Source organism: Coenobita brevimanus, chromosome 87 (assembly GCF_032717465.1).
Source record: "Coenobita brevimanus isolate Jiangsu-jjx chromosome 87, ASM3271746v2, whole genome shotgun sequence".
In the NCBI taxonomy this organism is placed as follows: domain Eukaryota; kingdom Metazoa; phylum Arthropoda; class Malacostraca; order Decapoda; family Coenobitidae; genus Coenobita; species Coenobita brevimanus.
Genome location: NC_137040.1, coordinates 4,118,303 through 4,135,328, shown reverse-complemented (window position 1 = coordinate 4,135,328; position 17,026 = coordinate 4,118,303). Strand labels below are relative to the sequence as shown.

Sequence of the window (17,026 nt, the reverse complement as noted above, 5' to 3'; positions counted from 1 at the left end):
TTATTATTATTATTATTATTATTATTATTGTAGTAGTAGTAGTAGTAGTAGTAGTAGTAGTAGCAGCAGCAGCAGTAGTAGTAATTTTTCTACATTATATGCTGGTTGATCTCACTCCTCCCTGCCTTCGCTATCCTTGTCTTGAACACTGAGAACAGGTCTGGTACTGTTTGCTTTCCTTTGCACGTAAGCTTTTCTCTTCGTCTTTATCCTTCCTCACTCTTCTATCTCCTCTGTCCCTCCAGCACCCTCATCCTCCACCCTCTCTCCTTCCCTCCACCCTTCTCTCTCTCTCTCCCTGTCAGCACTTCTCCCTCTTCTCTCCCTCCTTTTGCTCCACAGTCTACTCTTCCCCTCAAACTGTTTTTCTCTAGCACTTGTATATCCTCTCTCTCTCTCTCTCTCTCTCTCTCTCTCTCTCTCTCTCTCTCTCTCTCTCTCTCTCTCTCTCTCTCTCTCTCTCTCTCTCAGGGGGGCGAAAACTTACACAATTATTCACTAGGACTTAAAGCGAGTGAATTATGCACTCTTCCACAAAATCTCTCTCTCTCTCTCTCTCTCTCTCTCTCTCTCAGGGGGGCGAAAACTTACACAATTATTCACCAGGACTTAAAGCGAGTGAATTATGCACTCTTCCACAAAATCTCTCTCTCTCTCTCTCTCTCTCTCTCTCTTACCTGGCCCGACCGACAGGACAGGTGTGGTGTGGGAATGTGGGGCCTTAATTAGAGATATGTTAATGAGATTGAGACTGGTGTTGGGGAGGGGGAGAGGGAGAGAGGATGGGGGAGAGGGAGAGAGGATGGGGGAGAGAGGGGGGGTGAGGGACGGGGGTGGGGGAGGAAGGAGGGAGGTTGGGGGAGAGAGGGGGGGTGAGGGACGGGGGTGAGGGAGGAAGGAGGGAGGTTGGGGGATAAGAGGTGGAGGGAGAGGGGGAGGCGAGTTGTTGCGGATGATAGTGAGAAAGGAGTAAGAAGGAGAGGCGGGGGCATCATAGTAGGGGTGGGAAAGAGGAAGAGGGAGTGGAGAGAGAGTGGGAGAGAGGTGGAGGGGAGGGAGAGGGGAGAGAGGAGAGGGGATGGAAGGGAGAGTAAAGGGGGTTTGGGAGGAAGGGAAGAGGAGGGGGATTGGGAGGAAGGGAAGAGGAGGGGGATTGGGAGGAAGGGAAGAGGAGGGGGATTGGGAGGAAGGGAAGAGGAGGGGGATTGAGAGGAAGGGAAGAGGAGGGGGATTGGGAGGAAGGGAAGAGGAGGGGAATTGGGAGGAAACGTACAGGAGGGGATGTGAGGAAAATGGGAGGGCAGTGGGATAGAAGGATGAAGAGAGATAAGAGGAGGGGTAAAGAGGAAGAAGGACATGATGGGAGGGAAGGAGAGGAGGAGGGAGGTATTTTGCAGTGAAGGGAGGAAGGGATGGGAGGAAGGGAAGGAAGGGAGGGAGGGAAGGAGAAAGAGGGAGAGGGGTATTGAAGAGCAAGATAATGTACGATACAGGAAATGAAGGACGAGTGTGTACAATGAGAGAGAGAGAGAGAGAGAGAGAGAGAGAGAGAGAGAGAGAGAGAGAGAGAGAGAGAGAGAGAGAGAGAGAGAGAGAGAGAGAGCTGGTCCCTTCAATTCAGCTTAATTCACTCACACCACTACTGTACACCATCCTTGCATACTCACAAATTCAATTATACTCATCCTCTGCCTCTTCCTTTATTCAGTTGAGTTCTCCCCCTTGCTCGTTCCTGTATATTCATGCATTACTCACGGACTGAGGTCATTTGGTGGTCTGCCTTACTCAGATATGTTTAATACTCTCTCTCTCTCTCTCTCTCTAGGTATATTCATTGCCTTCACTCAAATATTCACTGACTCAGCTAGTACTCAGCTCACTCTATATTTATTATTAATTGTAGATCCTGTAAAGCTGACTGACTCAGTACTCAAGAATTACATTATTATTTTTATGATGATGATTATTATTATTACTATTATTACTATTATTATTATTATTATTATTATTATTAATTTGTGTAGCTGGCTGACTCAGTACTCAAGATCACTATTATTATTATTTTTATTATTATAATTATTATTATTATTATATAATAATAATAACATTATTATTATTATTGTATGTACTTTCACTGACTCAAGACTCACGATATTTTTTTCATTACCTGAACTTTTACTGACTCACCCAGTACCTACGACTCACTATGCAATTATCATCATCATCATTACCACGACCACCACCAACAAAATTATTATTGTTATTATTATTATTATTATTATTATTTACCTTTACTGACTCACCACTCACTTTTAATTATTCTTTGTACTTCCAGGTAGGTCATTAACACCTGTCTTCGTGTCGCTGCTGGAACACCACAACGAGGGACTGTGTAGTGAGTGTTGGAATCTCATGTCTGCCTAGGGACACTGACTCACCCAATACTCACTGACTCACCCAGTACTCTAAGACTTACTTAGTATTTACCAACTCTGTATTCAAGGACTCAGTACTTAATGACTCAGAGTATTCAACGACTCACACAGTATTCAATGACTCAGTATTCAGCAACGCAATGCTCAATGACTCACCCAGCATTTACAGACTCAGTACTCATTCACTCACTCGGTATCCATCGACTTAGTACCCAATGACCCACTCATTATTTACTGACTTAGTATTCAATGACTCACTCAGTATTCAGCGACTCAATACTAATGACTCAGTACCTACCGACTCAGTGTGCCCAACAACTCACTTAGCACTCACTGATTCAATACTTAGACTTAGCCAGTACTCAATGACAGTATTCAGCGACTCATTCAGTACTCAGTACTCAGGGACTCAGTACTAATGACTCACTCAGTATTTGCTGAGTCACTCAATATTCGGTCACTTAATGCTCAATTATTCATTTAGTATTCAGCTATTCACTCAGTACTCAATGACTCACTCAGTATTCAGCGACTCATTCTATACTCAGTGACTCACAATGTTGAGTAAACTGTGTATTCAATGACTCACTCAAGATAACTGTTCACAGGGTACCTCACATACTCACCGACTCGCACCATACTGAGTGACTCATATATACTCACGGTGTCTACTCTGTCTCGTAGTGAATGCGTTAATACTTCTAATTCACCCTAGACTCACTGACTCAAAAATATTCGTAGTATACCTCACCTTCATGCATTCACTGACTCGTTATTTAGTGACTCTTAATACTCACTCAATTTTCAGCGATTCAGGAAGCAGGTACTCAGGACACCGACAAACGCAGGATCCATCGACTCAGTACTCACCGACTCAGACACTCACTGACTCAATCTCAATACCCACCACCGGCTTGATCTCAATACTGACTCAGACACTTACCGACTCAGTCTCAATATTCACCGACTCAGACACTCACTGACTCAATCTCAATACCCACCGACTCAAACACTCACTGAAATAATCTCAGTACACACCGACTCAGTCTCTGTACTGACTCAGACACTCACCGACTCACTCAACAGCCTCAGGCATATTCATCAGTCGACTCAGACATATTTAAGCTGTCGTTGTGACAAAATACTCACTGACTGACTCACACCCACCAACTCGCTCAGTACGCACTCAAAACTCAGCAACTCAGTATATTCAGCGAATCACTGGTGTAGAGGCCATCTTGGTATTCATGGACCCTGGCAGACAGAGCACCCACTCGTGAATATGCAAGGGGAAGAGGGGGGTGGGGAAGAGGAGTTAAAAGAGGGAGGGGGAGGAGTGGGGGGAGGGGAGGTTAGGTAAGGGGAAGAGGAGTTAAAAGAGGGATGGGGAGGATTGCGGGGAGGGGAGGTTGGAAGGGGTGGGGAAGAGGAGTTAAAATAGGTAGGGGAGGAGTGGGGGGTGGGGAGGTTGGAAGGAGGAGTGGGGAAGATGAAGAGAAAGAGGAGAGGAGGTAGTGTGAGGAGAAGGGAGGAGATGGGGAAGATAAACGGAAGGGGAGAGTAGGTAGTGTGGGGACCAGGGAGGAGATGGGGATGATAAAGAGAAGGGAGAAGAGTGGGGAGAAGGGAGGAGATGGGGAACAGCTGTTGAAAGATATGAGGGAAACTGTATGAGTGGGGAGGACGGAAAGGGGAGTGCGGAAGAAGAGATGGGAGAGAGGGCAGTGTGGGTGTATGGGAGGAGGGAAGGGGAGTGAGGGATAGGGGGAAGAGGGAGGGAATATAGTGGGGGACGGGATGAGGTGGTGGAGATGGAGAGAGGGAGGAGTGGTTAGGGTGTAAGGGGGTGTGGGGAAGAAGAGGGGGGGTGAGAAGGTGGGGGCTAGGTGTTAATGGAGGGATGGAGAGGGAGAGGAGGAGTGGGGAGGATGAAAGGGAAGAGGGAGAAGAAAAATGGGGAGGGCAAAAGAGGGGACGGGGGATATGGACTGGGGAAGAGTAATTAAAAAGAAGAGGGGAAGGAGGGGAAAAAAAGAGGAAGAGAAGGTAATGGAAAGAGAGGAGGGGAAGTAGGAAGGTGGGGGGGAGTAAGGAGGGTGGGGAGGGGAAGCAGTGAAACGACGAGGGGAAGATGAGAGAGAGAGAGAGAGAGAGAGAGAGAGAGAGAGAGAGAGAGAGAGAGAGAGAGAAAGTAAGACAGAAAATGGGGGAAAAATATTAATAAAACCAAATGGCAGGATAAACAAGAAAAGCAGGTGGTAATATAAGCAGTAAAGTCCCCTGCTGAAAACACTAAGGTATCCAGCAGGTTCCTTTTTCATATCTCAGCAGGTGGGCTAGAGGACAGGCAGCAGGTGGAGGGGGAGGGGGATTGGAGGGGGGGGGGGAGACAGAGAGAGACGAGAGGTAGAGTGAGAGGCGAGAGAGGGTTATTGTCAGAGAGAGAGAGAGAGAGAGAGAGAGAGAGAGAGAGAGAGAATCAGGTAGGCATAACAGGCAGTAGGGGAGGGAGGGGGAAAGGGAAAGAAATGAGAGAGGAATGGGGAAGGGAAGTGTGGGAGATGAAAGGGAGATGAGAGAGAGGAATGAAGAGACAGGAATGAAAGGAGAAAGAGGAGACAAGAAAGAAATGAGAGGGGAAAGAGGACGAAATGTAAAAAGAGAATGGGGAAGGGAGGAGGAGGAGGAGGAGGGAGGGACGAAAAGAGTAAATAGGAAGGGAGGAAGAGAGAGAAAACACGAGTGGGGAAGGGAAAAGTGAGTGAGTGAGAAGGAGGGGGCAAGGAAGAAAATATGACAGGAAAAAAAGGGGGGGGGAATGGTAAAGAAGAAGGGGGAGGTAAAGAAAAGGAATATGGGGGGAAGGGAAAGGAAGAGGAGGAGGAGAGAGGGAGGAAAAAGAAATGGAAGAGAAGCAGGAAGTCAAGGAAGAGGAAGAAAGGGAGAAGGGGAGGGGTAGGTGAGGGAAGAGAAAGGGAAGGTAAGAGAGAGGAATGATACAGGAGAAACAAGGAAGAGGAGGAGGGGGGGAAGGGATAGAAGATAGAAGAGGAATGAGGAGGAAGGGTAGAGGAAAAAGGAAGGGGAGGGAAGGAAGGGCAATATAAGGGTTAAAGACGATGAAGGGAGAAGCGAAGGGAAGGGGAAAAGGGAAAGTAAGGGAGGCAAAAGCGAGAGAGAGAGAGAGAGAGAGAGAGAGAGAGAGACAGAGAGAGAGAGAGAGAGAGAGAGAGAGAGGTGGTTGTGATCATGCATATGCAACACGGGGTCCCTGATCAAACAAATGCCTTATTTATTGCGGAGTCTAAACACTGAATGCTTATCACCGCTCTCCTGCAAAAGGGGGGGGGGGTGGAAGGAAGGAAGGAGGGAGGGAAGGAAGAAAAAGGAAAGGAAGGAAGGAAGGGAAAAAAAGAAACAAAGGGAGAAAAAGGAAAGATGGAAGGAAGAAAAAAGGAAGGAATGAAGGGAAGATAAAAGAAGGAAGGAAAGAGAGGAGAGGACAGGTGTAAAGAACAAATAAATGGTGAAGGGAAGGAAAGAGAGAGGGGAGGGACGGATGGAGGTGAGGGAAGGAAGGGAAGAAGGGGAGAAAGCATGGAAAGAAGGGAAGGAACGGATGGGAGGGAGTGGAAAGGGGAGGATAGAAGAAAGGCTGAAGAAGGAGGGAGGTCAGGAAAAAAAAATATATAAAGAAGGAATTAAAAGTGAACGAGATGGAAGAGAGAGAGAGAGAGAGAGAGAGAGAGAGAGAGAGAGAGAGAGAGAGAAACATAAAAACGCAGGAGGGGAAGGGTTCAAGTCCCAAGGGAGACCAAGACAAGGAGTAACTTCCCTGAGGTGATGAAATTTTTGCGTCACCACTTACTATAAAGAGGGGAAGGTGGAATAATTGTGTGGATAATTGAAGGATAAAGGGAGATAATTAGGTGGTGGTGAGAAGAGGAGTTGGTGATGGATGAAGGAATAGACTGGAAGAGAGACAGATGGGGATGGATGGATGGATGGATGGATGGAAAAATATATAACAGGATTGACTGGTAGAGAGACAGATGGGGATGGATGGGTGGAAATGGATAGATGGATGGGGAAAAATATAGAGATAAATTGATAGCAGATATGGGATAGATAGACGAATGGATGAATAGATGGATTGATGGATGGACAAATACATAGATAGAGGCAGCCTGATAGATATGGACAGATAGATATAAAAAGACAAAATAATAGGGTAGAGACAATCTGAAATAAGATGGCAAAATAGATACAACATTGATTAAAAAAAATAATAATCGATAAATCAATATAAGGGACTTGAAACAATGTGAAATTAACCTTACATTATTGAAAAAGAAAAGCCTTATGCCAAAACTTTTCCATTTTTTACCTGAGCTGAAAAAAGAAAAATCATAGTAAGATATTGAAGAATGTAAAATTAATGGGGGGACTGAGACAAAACAAAAAATAAGTGAAGAGTGAGAGACTGAAAATCAAAATGAATGAAAGAAAAGAGAAGCAGGGAGTGATAAGAAAAATAGAATAAGGTAAAGATAGATGTAAGAGAATAAGAAAAAGAAAAATTTGAGGAAAAAAAGGTGATACAATGGTAATTATGAACTGAAAGAAACTTGCATGGTGGAAATAAAAATAGTGATATTGTGAGGTAAAGAAAAGGTGAGAGAATGAGACAAGAAAGTGAGAAAGAATGCTGAAGTAACACGTCAAAGTTAAGTTACGTGAGAAAATATGAAAGTGAGAAAATGACAGTAAGGGAGCGAAAAAAAAGAAAGAGATAACAGAACTATGGATCAATTTGAGGGTGAAGAAAGAAGGATAATGTGAAAAAATAGAAAAAAAAAAAGAGAGGAGAAGTAACAATAGTGAGACTAAGGAAAATTGACAGTAAATACGATAATTAAATAAGTTATGAGAGAGAGAGAGAGAGAGAGGTAATGTATGTAAAGGAAGGAGTAAAATTATTATCCGATACAGGGAAGAGTGAGTGAGGGGAAAAAAACAATAATGAAGATGAAAGAAGGATTGAAGGAGAGGGAAGAACTGAAGGAGAGAGAGAGGAATTGAAGGAGGGAGAAAAGAGTACAGGGGAGAAGGAGGGAAGGAGAGAGAAAGGAAGACACGGAGAATGGAATAAAGATGAAAGAAGATGAGGTGTAAATAAGAAGTACGTGAGGGAAAGACGGAATGAGAACGGAATATATTGGAGAAAATTGGAAAAAAATAATGAACAGAGGAGGAAGAGGAAGAGGAGGAGGAGGAGGAGGAGGAGGAGGAGGAGGAGGAAGAGGAGGAGGAGGAAAGTAACCTGAAATTAATTGAAAGACGAAGACGAAGCATGAATGGAAAGAAAACAGAGGAGTATAAAATATCAGAAAAGACAGAATATAAAAGAAGTGAAAAAAGTGGAAAGAAAATGAAGAAAAATGTAAAGGAAGAAGAAAGAACGTAAGAAAATGGAAGATAAATTGGAAAGAGGAAGAAGTTAATACATAGCGGATGAAAGAAGAGAAAGAAAATGATTGAAAAATGAAGAAAATGGTAAACAGATCAGATATAGTTGAGAGAGAGAGAGAGAGAGAGAGAGAGAGAGAGAGAGAGAGAGAGAGAGAGAGAGAGAGAGAGTTATGGGAGGAAACACTCATCAGGCGTGATTGTAGTTAAGGGTGGGTCGATGGAGGAGGAGGGGGAGGAAGAGGAGACTGAGGGGAGGAAAGATCATAAGCTGGAGGAGGAGGAGGAGGAGGAGGAGAAGGAGTTGGAAGAGACTGAGGGAAGAAATATCATAAGCTGGGAGGAGGAGAATAGAAAGAAAGAGAGTGAAGGACAGAAGCAAAGAGAGCAAAAGGAGAGAGAGAGAGAGAGAGAGAGAGAGAGAGAGAGAGAGAGAGAGAGGGGGGGGGTCGTTGGATTGATTTGGGATACTGTTTTGTGGACTTTGTTCTTGTTTGTTTTCAATTCCGTGACGGTGGTGGGTCTTAGTCGGGGCAGGGAGGGGAGGGGGAGGGGGAGGGGAGGGAATAAGTCTAGAGTGAGGGGAAGAGAGAGGAGGGAAGGGAATGAGACCGGAGTGAGGGGAAGAACGGAGAGTAGGAAGAGAGGGGATGAGGGAAAGAGAGAGGAGGGATGGAATGAAGTCTGAATGAGGGGAAAAATGAAGGATAGGAGGAGAGTGAGGGGATGAGGGAGAGGAATGAGGCCAGAGTGAGAGGAAGGAGGGAGAGGGGAAGAAAGAGGAGAGAATGAGGGGAAGGAAGGAGGAAGATGGGGGAAATGGAGAGAAGGGAACAGAGGAAGGGGAGGAATGAGGGCAGAATGAGAGGATGGAATGGAGAGGGGGGAACACAGGAAAGCAACAGGGACAGGAGAACACTGGAGGGGAGAAAGGAGGAAGGGGAGAGGAAAAAAAAAAAATGGGAAGGGAGGGGAGAGGAAGAGGAAGAATAAAATGATGTGTTGGAAGGATAGAAATAAATAAGGTCGGAAGGGGAGGAGGAGAGAGATGGAGGGCGATAGAGGAAGGGAGAGAGAAGTTCGGGAGGGGGGGAGGGAATAAAAGATACAGAGAAGAGTTGGAGAGGACAAAGAGAGGGGGAGAGAGGGCAGAGTGTGGAAAAGAAAGAAAGAAAGAAAGAAAGAGAGAGAGAGAGAGAGAGAGGATGGGGAGGGAAAAATATTGGAGCAAAAAGGAGTGAGGAAGAGAGGAAAGGAGGAGGATAGGGAGAAGACTGAAGAGAAATAGGAAGATGGGAGGCGAGCCAGGAAAAATGGGAGGGAAGGGAGGGAGGGGGTGAAGGATAGAGACTAAGGAGGTTGGATAAGGAAGAGTTAGCAGAGATATAATGTATCAGTTCGCAAAGAGACAGTAGGCAGGAAAGGGATCCTACGGAGCCGAGACAGTAGGCTGTTGTTGAACAGTGCTGCTGTGTCTGGCCAAGCAGACCCATCAACCTCAGGCACGCAACCGTCACTACAGGGCCGTCCTGTGTAGTAAACTGATATTCTTTTGCAACTGAAAGCGCCTCGCCACAGCGAGACGCGGGGAGGTGTGGGTTCCTGGATGGACGCCGCATTTGCGTCTCCACTCAGCAGGGGCACCATAGTAGGCTCCACATCACCCCATTATTTGGTTATATGGTTGCCATCCAGCATTGCAAGTTGTTTCCTGGGTTACGGGAAACCATTAGGCTAGTCATATATTGCTGAGGCTTCTGAAGTGGAAAGAAGAGTAATGAAAAGTAAAAGGAAGAATGGGAGAAATAGGAACAGAGGAAGGCAGACATTAAGAAAAGAATTATAAAGGTGAAGGAAGAAATAGACAACAATACAATAAGTGAGTGGATGATTACCAAGAGATACTGGTAGGAAATAGGTACTAGGTAGCAGAGAGATACAAGACATCCACACAGGACCCACCAGAATAGCGGGTCTTGGTGAGGGTGACAGTGAGAGTCAACACAAACTCTCTCCCCCTCCTCCTCCCCCTCTCCCCCCTCCCCCCACAGAGGGAGGCCGCCATCCAATAGAGAGGACAAGACCCAGCTGACCTTGTGTCAACACAGGGCCACTCCTCCCTCACCTCACTTCAACTCACTTCACCTCTCCACACCACACCACACCACACCACACCATCGCTTAGTACTGGCGTCTGTATCCAAGGTTGTGTGTGAGGCTTCGTAGCATGTCTTCCTTGGCGATTTATTTTTAGCACACTTCACCTGAATAAACTCCTTTATCCCATTTTCTTTTTTTGACTTCAATATAGTTTGCGTTAGTACCAAAAAACAAAAAAACAAAAAGATACTGAAGTGAAATGTCCAGAACGAATCGCTAGGAAAGACGAGCTACGAAATATGCCAAAGACACTTAGAATATTTACCTCATCACCAGTGTGGCATCATCACAACACCTGCCTTTCAGTATTTTTGGCAAGACAGCACACGGCTTTCGTTTAATTTCGTTTAATCCGTGAAGACCCTTTACGAGAAATGGCCGACCTTGGAGTTAACCCACTGACTAATCGGGGTCACTTCAGCTGAACATTTTCGTCAGGTTACTCTAAATCAGACAGTTAAATCAATCTGTCGGGCCATTTTATTCAGTTAATGGAAAGTCCCGGTTTTGCCTTTTACATATCTGTGGTTATGCATTATTAACATTTTACTTCGTATTATATTTTATCTTCTGTTACTACTACCACCAGACGATTAGATTCAAATTTGGAGAGGATTTTGAAGCGAGGAGTTAGGTATAGTGTTCATTAATCCCTTCACTACTAAAGGTCTCTCAAATTGGACTGAAATATCTGACTGTTGATAAGAGTATAATAGAGAGACGTCACTGGATTGTAGGGATTACAGATGCAACCCGTTAGCTTACTGCTGTATAATTTCACAAAATCTTAGTGGGTGTTGACACTCGTTCCCATTTAGTATAAAGGGACTACCGTACTGCATGGAACTGTACGAAAAATGTCACTTTATCGATTTATCAACCCAACTGACACACACACACACACACACACTTTTCTTGCCTATGTTTACAGAAAATACTCTGAAATCCCAGTAGGGGTCACAGTATTATTTAACCTGTAAAAAAATATGTATATATATCCTGTTCTTAACTGTACGGAAATCTTGTAAAACCCTGCAAGCGTCATTGTACAATGTAAAAACAATACAACATACAATAGTTAAACATGGTATGGGGTAATTTCTCACTGCCGTCTATGATTATACTGCATAATCAAAATCTACAATCTGTAAACTATTAGCATAAACCAAGTGCAACAGGTAAGACAACACCTGCTGGCCCTACCTGCCTCCGAGGGGACCTGGGGTGGAACCTGTAAGGGTGGACCACGAAAACATTGCGACAGATTCGGTGAGAGTACTGAACACACTGAAAATTTGTGTGTGGTATTCTGTGTCTGGTTGAAGTCTGCTGAGAAACTTAACTGAAGGTCCGCGTTTGTTGCTGAAGTTTCGCGTTTGCAACTGATAATGAGGACAGTAACAGAAGAAAACTCGAATGCTCACCTGCAAGAAACCAAAAATAAAAGAATGAATATTACACGTGGTAGCCCTGACCCGAAACCAAAGCTCCGGAACAGCGAAGTAAGGCTTCTCATATACAGAAAAAGTGATGCTACTAATCAGAAAAAAAAAAAAAAAAAAAAAAGCACTTTGAGACAGATTCAAGAATTCCAATACAAACTTCCAAGCTTGAGAGAAAGTTGCATGAAACTACGGCTCGGCGAAACATGATTACACAAACACGATAAAACTGGTTCGGCGTATCGGTTTTTCTCGAACTTGGGCGCGGATGCTGTGTTTCCGTTTTCTTTCATTTTCCGTTTTTTTGTTGTGGAGGGGGGGTTTGTTTAATTTCTGCCTCTCTAAGTGAAAATATCCACACAGTAGGTTGAGCTAGGTGGTAAGATTCTGGGATGTGAAGGGGGCTTGGGTGGCGTGGGACTAGCAGCCTCCCCCCAGTACAAAACATTTCTCCTTGGTTATGAAAAAGTTGAATCCTGACTCCTTCGACTATTCAGCTACCGACTACCTGGACTAGTACGGTAAAACTAGTTTAGACTACGGCTAGTACACACGTTTATATAGGTACAATGGCCATGTCCTATATCTCCACAGACGTACAAAAATGACACAAACACTAGGGGGGGAATGTGAGAAAATGTACAGAGGTAGATCACATCACAGTGTACAAAAGGAACATCAGAAGCAGATACTTCATTGTGCAGCAAAAAAATAACAAAGCAAAGTTTATATCATTTCATATTTCAAATATAAAAATATTTATCAATGGATTATATATAAATGTGCTAACATAATTCTTCTACGTGAGTAATATTAGTACTGTGCAGAGGAAAAAATGGCTACGCTACATCACTGTCAAAAGAAAAACAATATGCATGGCAACTAACAGAAAACACTTCATGAAAATCAATAAAAACACCAACGACACAGTAAAAAAAATAATATTGCTTGACCAGGTAGCTAAGACAACGTAAAAATATTTGAGTGGGGGATGCAAAGGATATATATATTTTGGGGGGTGACGTTTAACCCCTTCAACACGATGACGTCTTTTGATTATATTCCTGTTACCTCCAGACGATTTTGTTCAGCTTTGGAGGGACGTTGAGCTGGAGGGGTTTGATACAACTATGAGGGGTTTTCTTAAGCTGAATGAAAATAGTCGGACGTTAAACAAAAGGAAAACATAAGCCTTCTGCCTCAGAGAGTTGTCCCCTTCATTTCGTGGGCGTCTTTTTACATACTAGAGCCCGACCCCTTTTTGTGACGAGGCTAAAGAAGGCTGTACCTAACCCCTCCAATTTGAAAAGTCCCATCTAAGTTGAAAAAAAGTGAGGTGGCAGCAAGAATACAGTCCAAAAAGACGTGTCCTCGGGCTGGAAGGGGTTAATGGAATAGCTAGGAGCCAATAAAAATATAATGGTCTGTGTTATGATGCCGAACTCACCAATCAGCCGCCGCCTTGGCTACGCTAGGACGCTTTCGGCCGATCTGATGCGGCTTCGGCTCGGCCACCAAGTTGACATCTGCAACAAATGCCAACACAGGTCAACAAAAACAATACATCAACCGTGGACCCATGGCCAAAAAAATGTTAAAACCAGAAAAATGGACATGAAAAAAAATCCACACACACATATGAAAAAGAAAACACGTAGGGTGGAAAAAAAAGATGCTTCGTCATTAAAACAGAGTAACATGATAAAAATGAATAAAACTGTACACATAGCTTTACTAGCCTGAAAACGACAGGCTAGCTGGAAAATATCTCTCTCTTTCTCTCTCTCAGTCTCTCTCTCTTCTCTGTCCTCTGTTTATCTGGTACATAAATAGAAATATATTTGTAAACTCTCTTCTCTATTTGGCTTACATAAATCTATGGGAAGTAGTTGCGAGGGGAAAAAGAGGATTCCAGTCAAGTAACAAGTCAGTAATTATTCATAAACAAAAATATACAAGTTACACGTACAGCTGTAGATAAAAGTACAGTAATTCATCTAAGTAGGAAACTGGGGCAGGGTAGATACAGGAGTACAAAAAGTTACATCGTACACCTCTTTTTGAGCGGGCAGCAGCTAAAGAGGAAGAGGAAAAGGTGAAAAGTGAAGGGGGAGCTGAACCACCCATTTCTGAGGCAGCTAATGGAAGAGGGGACGAGGAATGAGGGGAAAGGAAAGGCATCAAAAGGGTAGTGTTATTACAGGCTAAGTCATGCAATCAGGTCTGGTGTTGCAAGGCCGAGGAGGTGGTATTACTTTGCAACATGGTATTAAGTGCAGGCTGGCGGCGGCGGTGGTACCCGTGCTTGGTGTCGTCCCGGGCTGCAAAGACAGAGAACAAGTGACGTGAACACTGAACTACACCACCCTCACACACCCACCACACTAACCATAGCCTAACACACACCGCTAGCCATAGAGTAACACTTACCACAGCCTAACACACAGCACCACACTAACCATAACCTAACACTGCACATATACCACAGCCTTACACAGCACATTTAGCATAGCCTAATATACATTAACTACAGCCTAACACACACAGTTCTTACCATAGTCTACATTCCACCAAAGTAACTCTCACACAAAGGAAAGCAATGGTTTTTCTCAGACCGAGGAAATCTTTTGAAGTGTTATTCTGGCGACTGATAGACAACTGCATTCAACGTGAGATGCCCTTTGGGCTTAACCTCTTCGGCACAAAGGCGTCTTACATTATTTTGTTTAATCAAATCAGCTTCCAACTGCCATAATAAATTAAAATCATGTCTCAGGACTGAAGAGGTTAGAGGCTTAAGGTAGCCTACACATAATGGACAATAACTCTCATTCAAATGAAAGCTTTTAAAACAGCACAAGTAACGGGATCACACTAAAATATAACATTAAAGAAGTGGTCAATCACAAGAGCAAATTAATGGTACTAGTAACCTAAATAAAGGCAGCTGATTGAAAATAACTTGGTAAGAACTAATAATAACATTACAATCACTGGAACTTAATTAAATAGCCTTAAAAGTAACCACAGCACACAGAAGTGAACAGTATAAAAGGGACAGATTACTGAAGAGATAAACAGACAAGGGATGAAGTGAATGACAGCACCGAAACTATAGACACCAGATAAAGAACACAGAGCACAGCGAAGAAATAAATAATTAGAGCTAGAATCCAGCAGCGAAAAATCGGCTAGATCCAGTTCGACAATCGTTTTCATGTTATATATATATATATATATATATATATATATATATACACGTCATATTTTCACCTGACAACTCCGCCACTCAACTTCAATATTTTTAGGGTTATAGGCTATGTGAATTAAGAGAGTTTTAGTTGAGAGTCTCCCTGGTTACTAATCAAACCAGCCCTACAATCTGACAACACTTGGCCATGAGCTGAGCTGAAAGTGGTAAGGGATTCTCATCAGGTGAAACAGGCCAACTGTATTACCTGTAATGCATTTGTTGGCCTAGTTCAATGAAGTCTGGTTATAATCTGGTTCTCGAAAAGGTGGGAGGAGGGGCAGAGAAGTGACTATAATAGCCTGCATTCTCCTCGGTTAAGGAAGCTCCCTAACACCTCTTCCTTTGCGATTTGTTTTTTGGATATGGCTGGTTAATGTCATTTTCTACGTTGTTCATGCGGAGTATGGTGACAATGGAAGGATTTAAGAAACACTGAAAATACTGAGGTGTAATAAAGAAAACAGATCGCTAAGGAAGAGGTGCTAGGGAGCTTTCTGAGCCGACGATAATACAGGCCAAAGACTTAAAAAAAAAAAAATCCGTAAGTGGCCCCCCGATCCGATCCACTTCCGATCCGGCAGCCAAATTTCGAAGGATTTTTGTTACGGTGATCCAAGTCGGTCCAGCTCTCGAGGCGATATAAATAAGCAAAAAAAAACATGGATGAACAGGTAGAACATAGGTGAACAAACGGGAGAAGATAAGAACAGAGATGAACAGATGGGAGAAGATAAGGATGTAGGTGAGCAGATGGGAGAAGAACAAAGATGAACAGATGGGAGAAGATATGAACGTAGATGAACATATGGGAGAAGAGAAGAACATAGATGAACAAATGGGAGATGATAAGAACGTAGATGAACAGATAGGAGCAGATCACATAGATGAACAGATGGGAGAAGATGTGAACGTAGATGAACAGATAGGGGAAGAGAAGAACAGAGATGAACAGATGGGAGATGATAACATAGATGAACAGATGGGAGAAGAAATGAACACAGATGAACAGATGGGAGATTATTTGAACACATGCAGATGAACAGAAAAGAGATGATCTGAACACCGATGAACAAACATGAGATCATTAGAACAAGGACAGATGAACAGATGGGAGAGATCAACTGAACACGGACACACAGATGAAAGAGGATTTGAACAAGAACAGATGAACATGAGAGAACATTTGAACGCCTGCAGTGAAACAATATAACATCAAGGACAGGTTCAACTATAACAGCGATCAGAACACGTACAGGCAGACGGACGGGTGACAGATGGTGTAAATAGGAACAGTGAAATGAGAACACAGTGAAAAGAACACTAAAAGGCGATGAGGAGAGAGAGAGAGAGAGAGAGAGAGAGAGAGAGAGAGAGAGAGAGAGAGAGAGAGAGAGAGAGAGAGAGAGAGAAATGGACACTATCAGATTAACAGACGTCTCACAGAAGAGGTCTTGCAATCACACTCAAACACACGCAATCACACTCAAACACACAAACATACAGAACGCCCCCTTGAAACACACCTAATAACACACGTAAATGGCAGGAAAAAAAATAACTGCAGATAACTTCAATAATGTCACTGAGGAGAACAACTGAACAATCCCCTCAATAAAACACACACACACACACACACACACACACACACACACACACACACACACACACACACACACACACACAACCTTGAGTAACACGATTTAACAACTGAACACTTCCATTACCAAAAGTATATGAACAACAGAGTTAAAAAATGAACCAGAGTCTCAATAACAAAAAAAAAAATGAACAAAACTTTCAATAACAAAAGAACAAATGAACAACAGGATCTATAACAAATGAACGCCCAGGACCCCAATAACAAAAATAATGACAATAAAGCAGCAAAGGACGAGAGAGAGAGAGAGAGAGAGAGAGAGAGAGAGAGAGAGAGAGAGAGAGAGAGAGCACAATGAAGTCAACCATACCTCAACCTGGCGATTTACCGAGAAATCACCTTAATTACTTCGCTACCTGTCCACACCTGACTGGACGAATATTTTTTAACCCCCTCAGTACGATGACTTTTTTTGCTCTATTCCTGATACCTCTAGATGATTTTATTCACCTTTAAATAACAATTACCTGACCAATTACCTAGAAATCACCTTAATTACTTTACTACCTGTCCACACCTGACTGGACCAATTTTTTGTAACCCCTTCAGTACGATGGTCTTTATTCCTGATACCCGAGATGATTTTATTCAACCTTATATCATTATTAAT

General features: G+C 43.4%; 1 protein-coding gene across 1 annotated transcript in view; it reads right to left on the bottom strand.

Annotated features, from left to right (window-relative positions):
• Nucleotides 1-17,026, bottom strand: part of LOC145411045 (uncharacterized) — a 589,165-nt gene that overhangs the window by 169,098 nt on the left and 403,041 nt on the right. Inside the window, exons 3-4 of the mRNA XM_080281107.1 lie at nt 13,762-13,827; nt 12,954-13,032 (exon numbers count right to left, since the gene is read on the bottom strand). Of these exons, the coding sequence (XP_080137233.1) occupies nt 12,954-13,032; nt 13,762-13,827 (145 nt within the window). The remainder of the gene's footprint in view (nt 1-12,953; nt 13,033-13,761; nt 13,828-17,026) is intronic.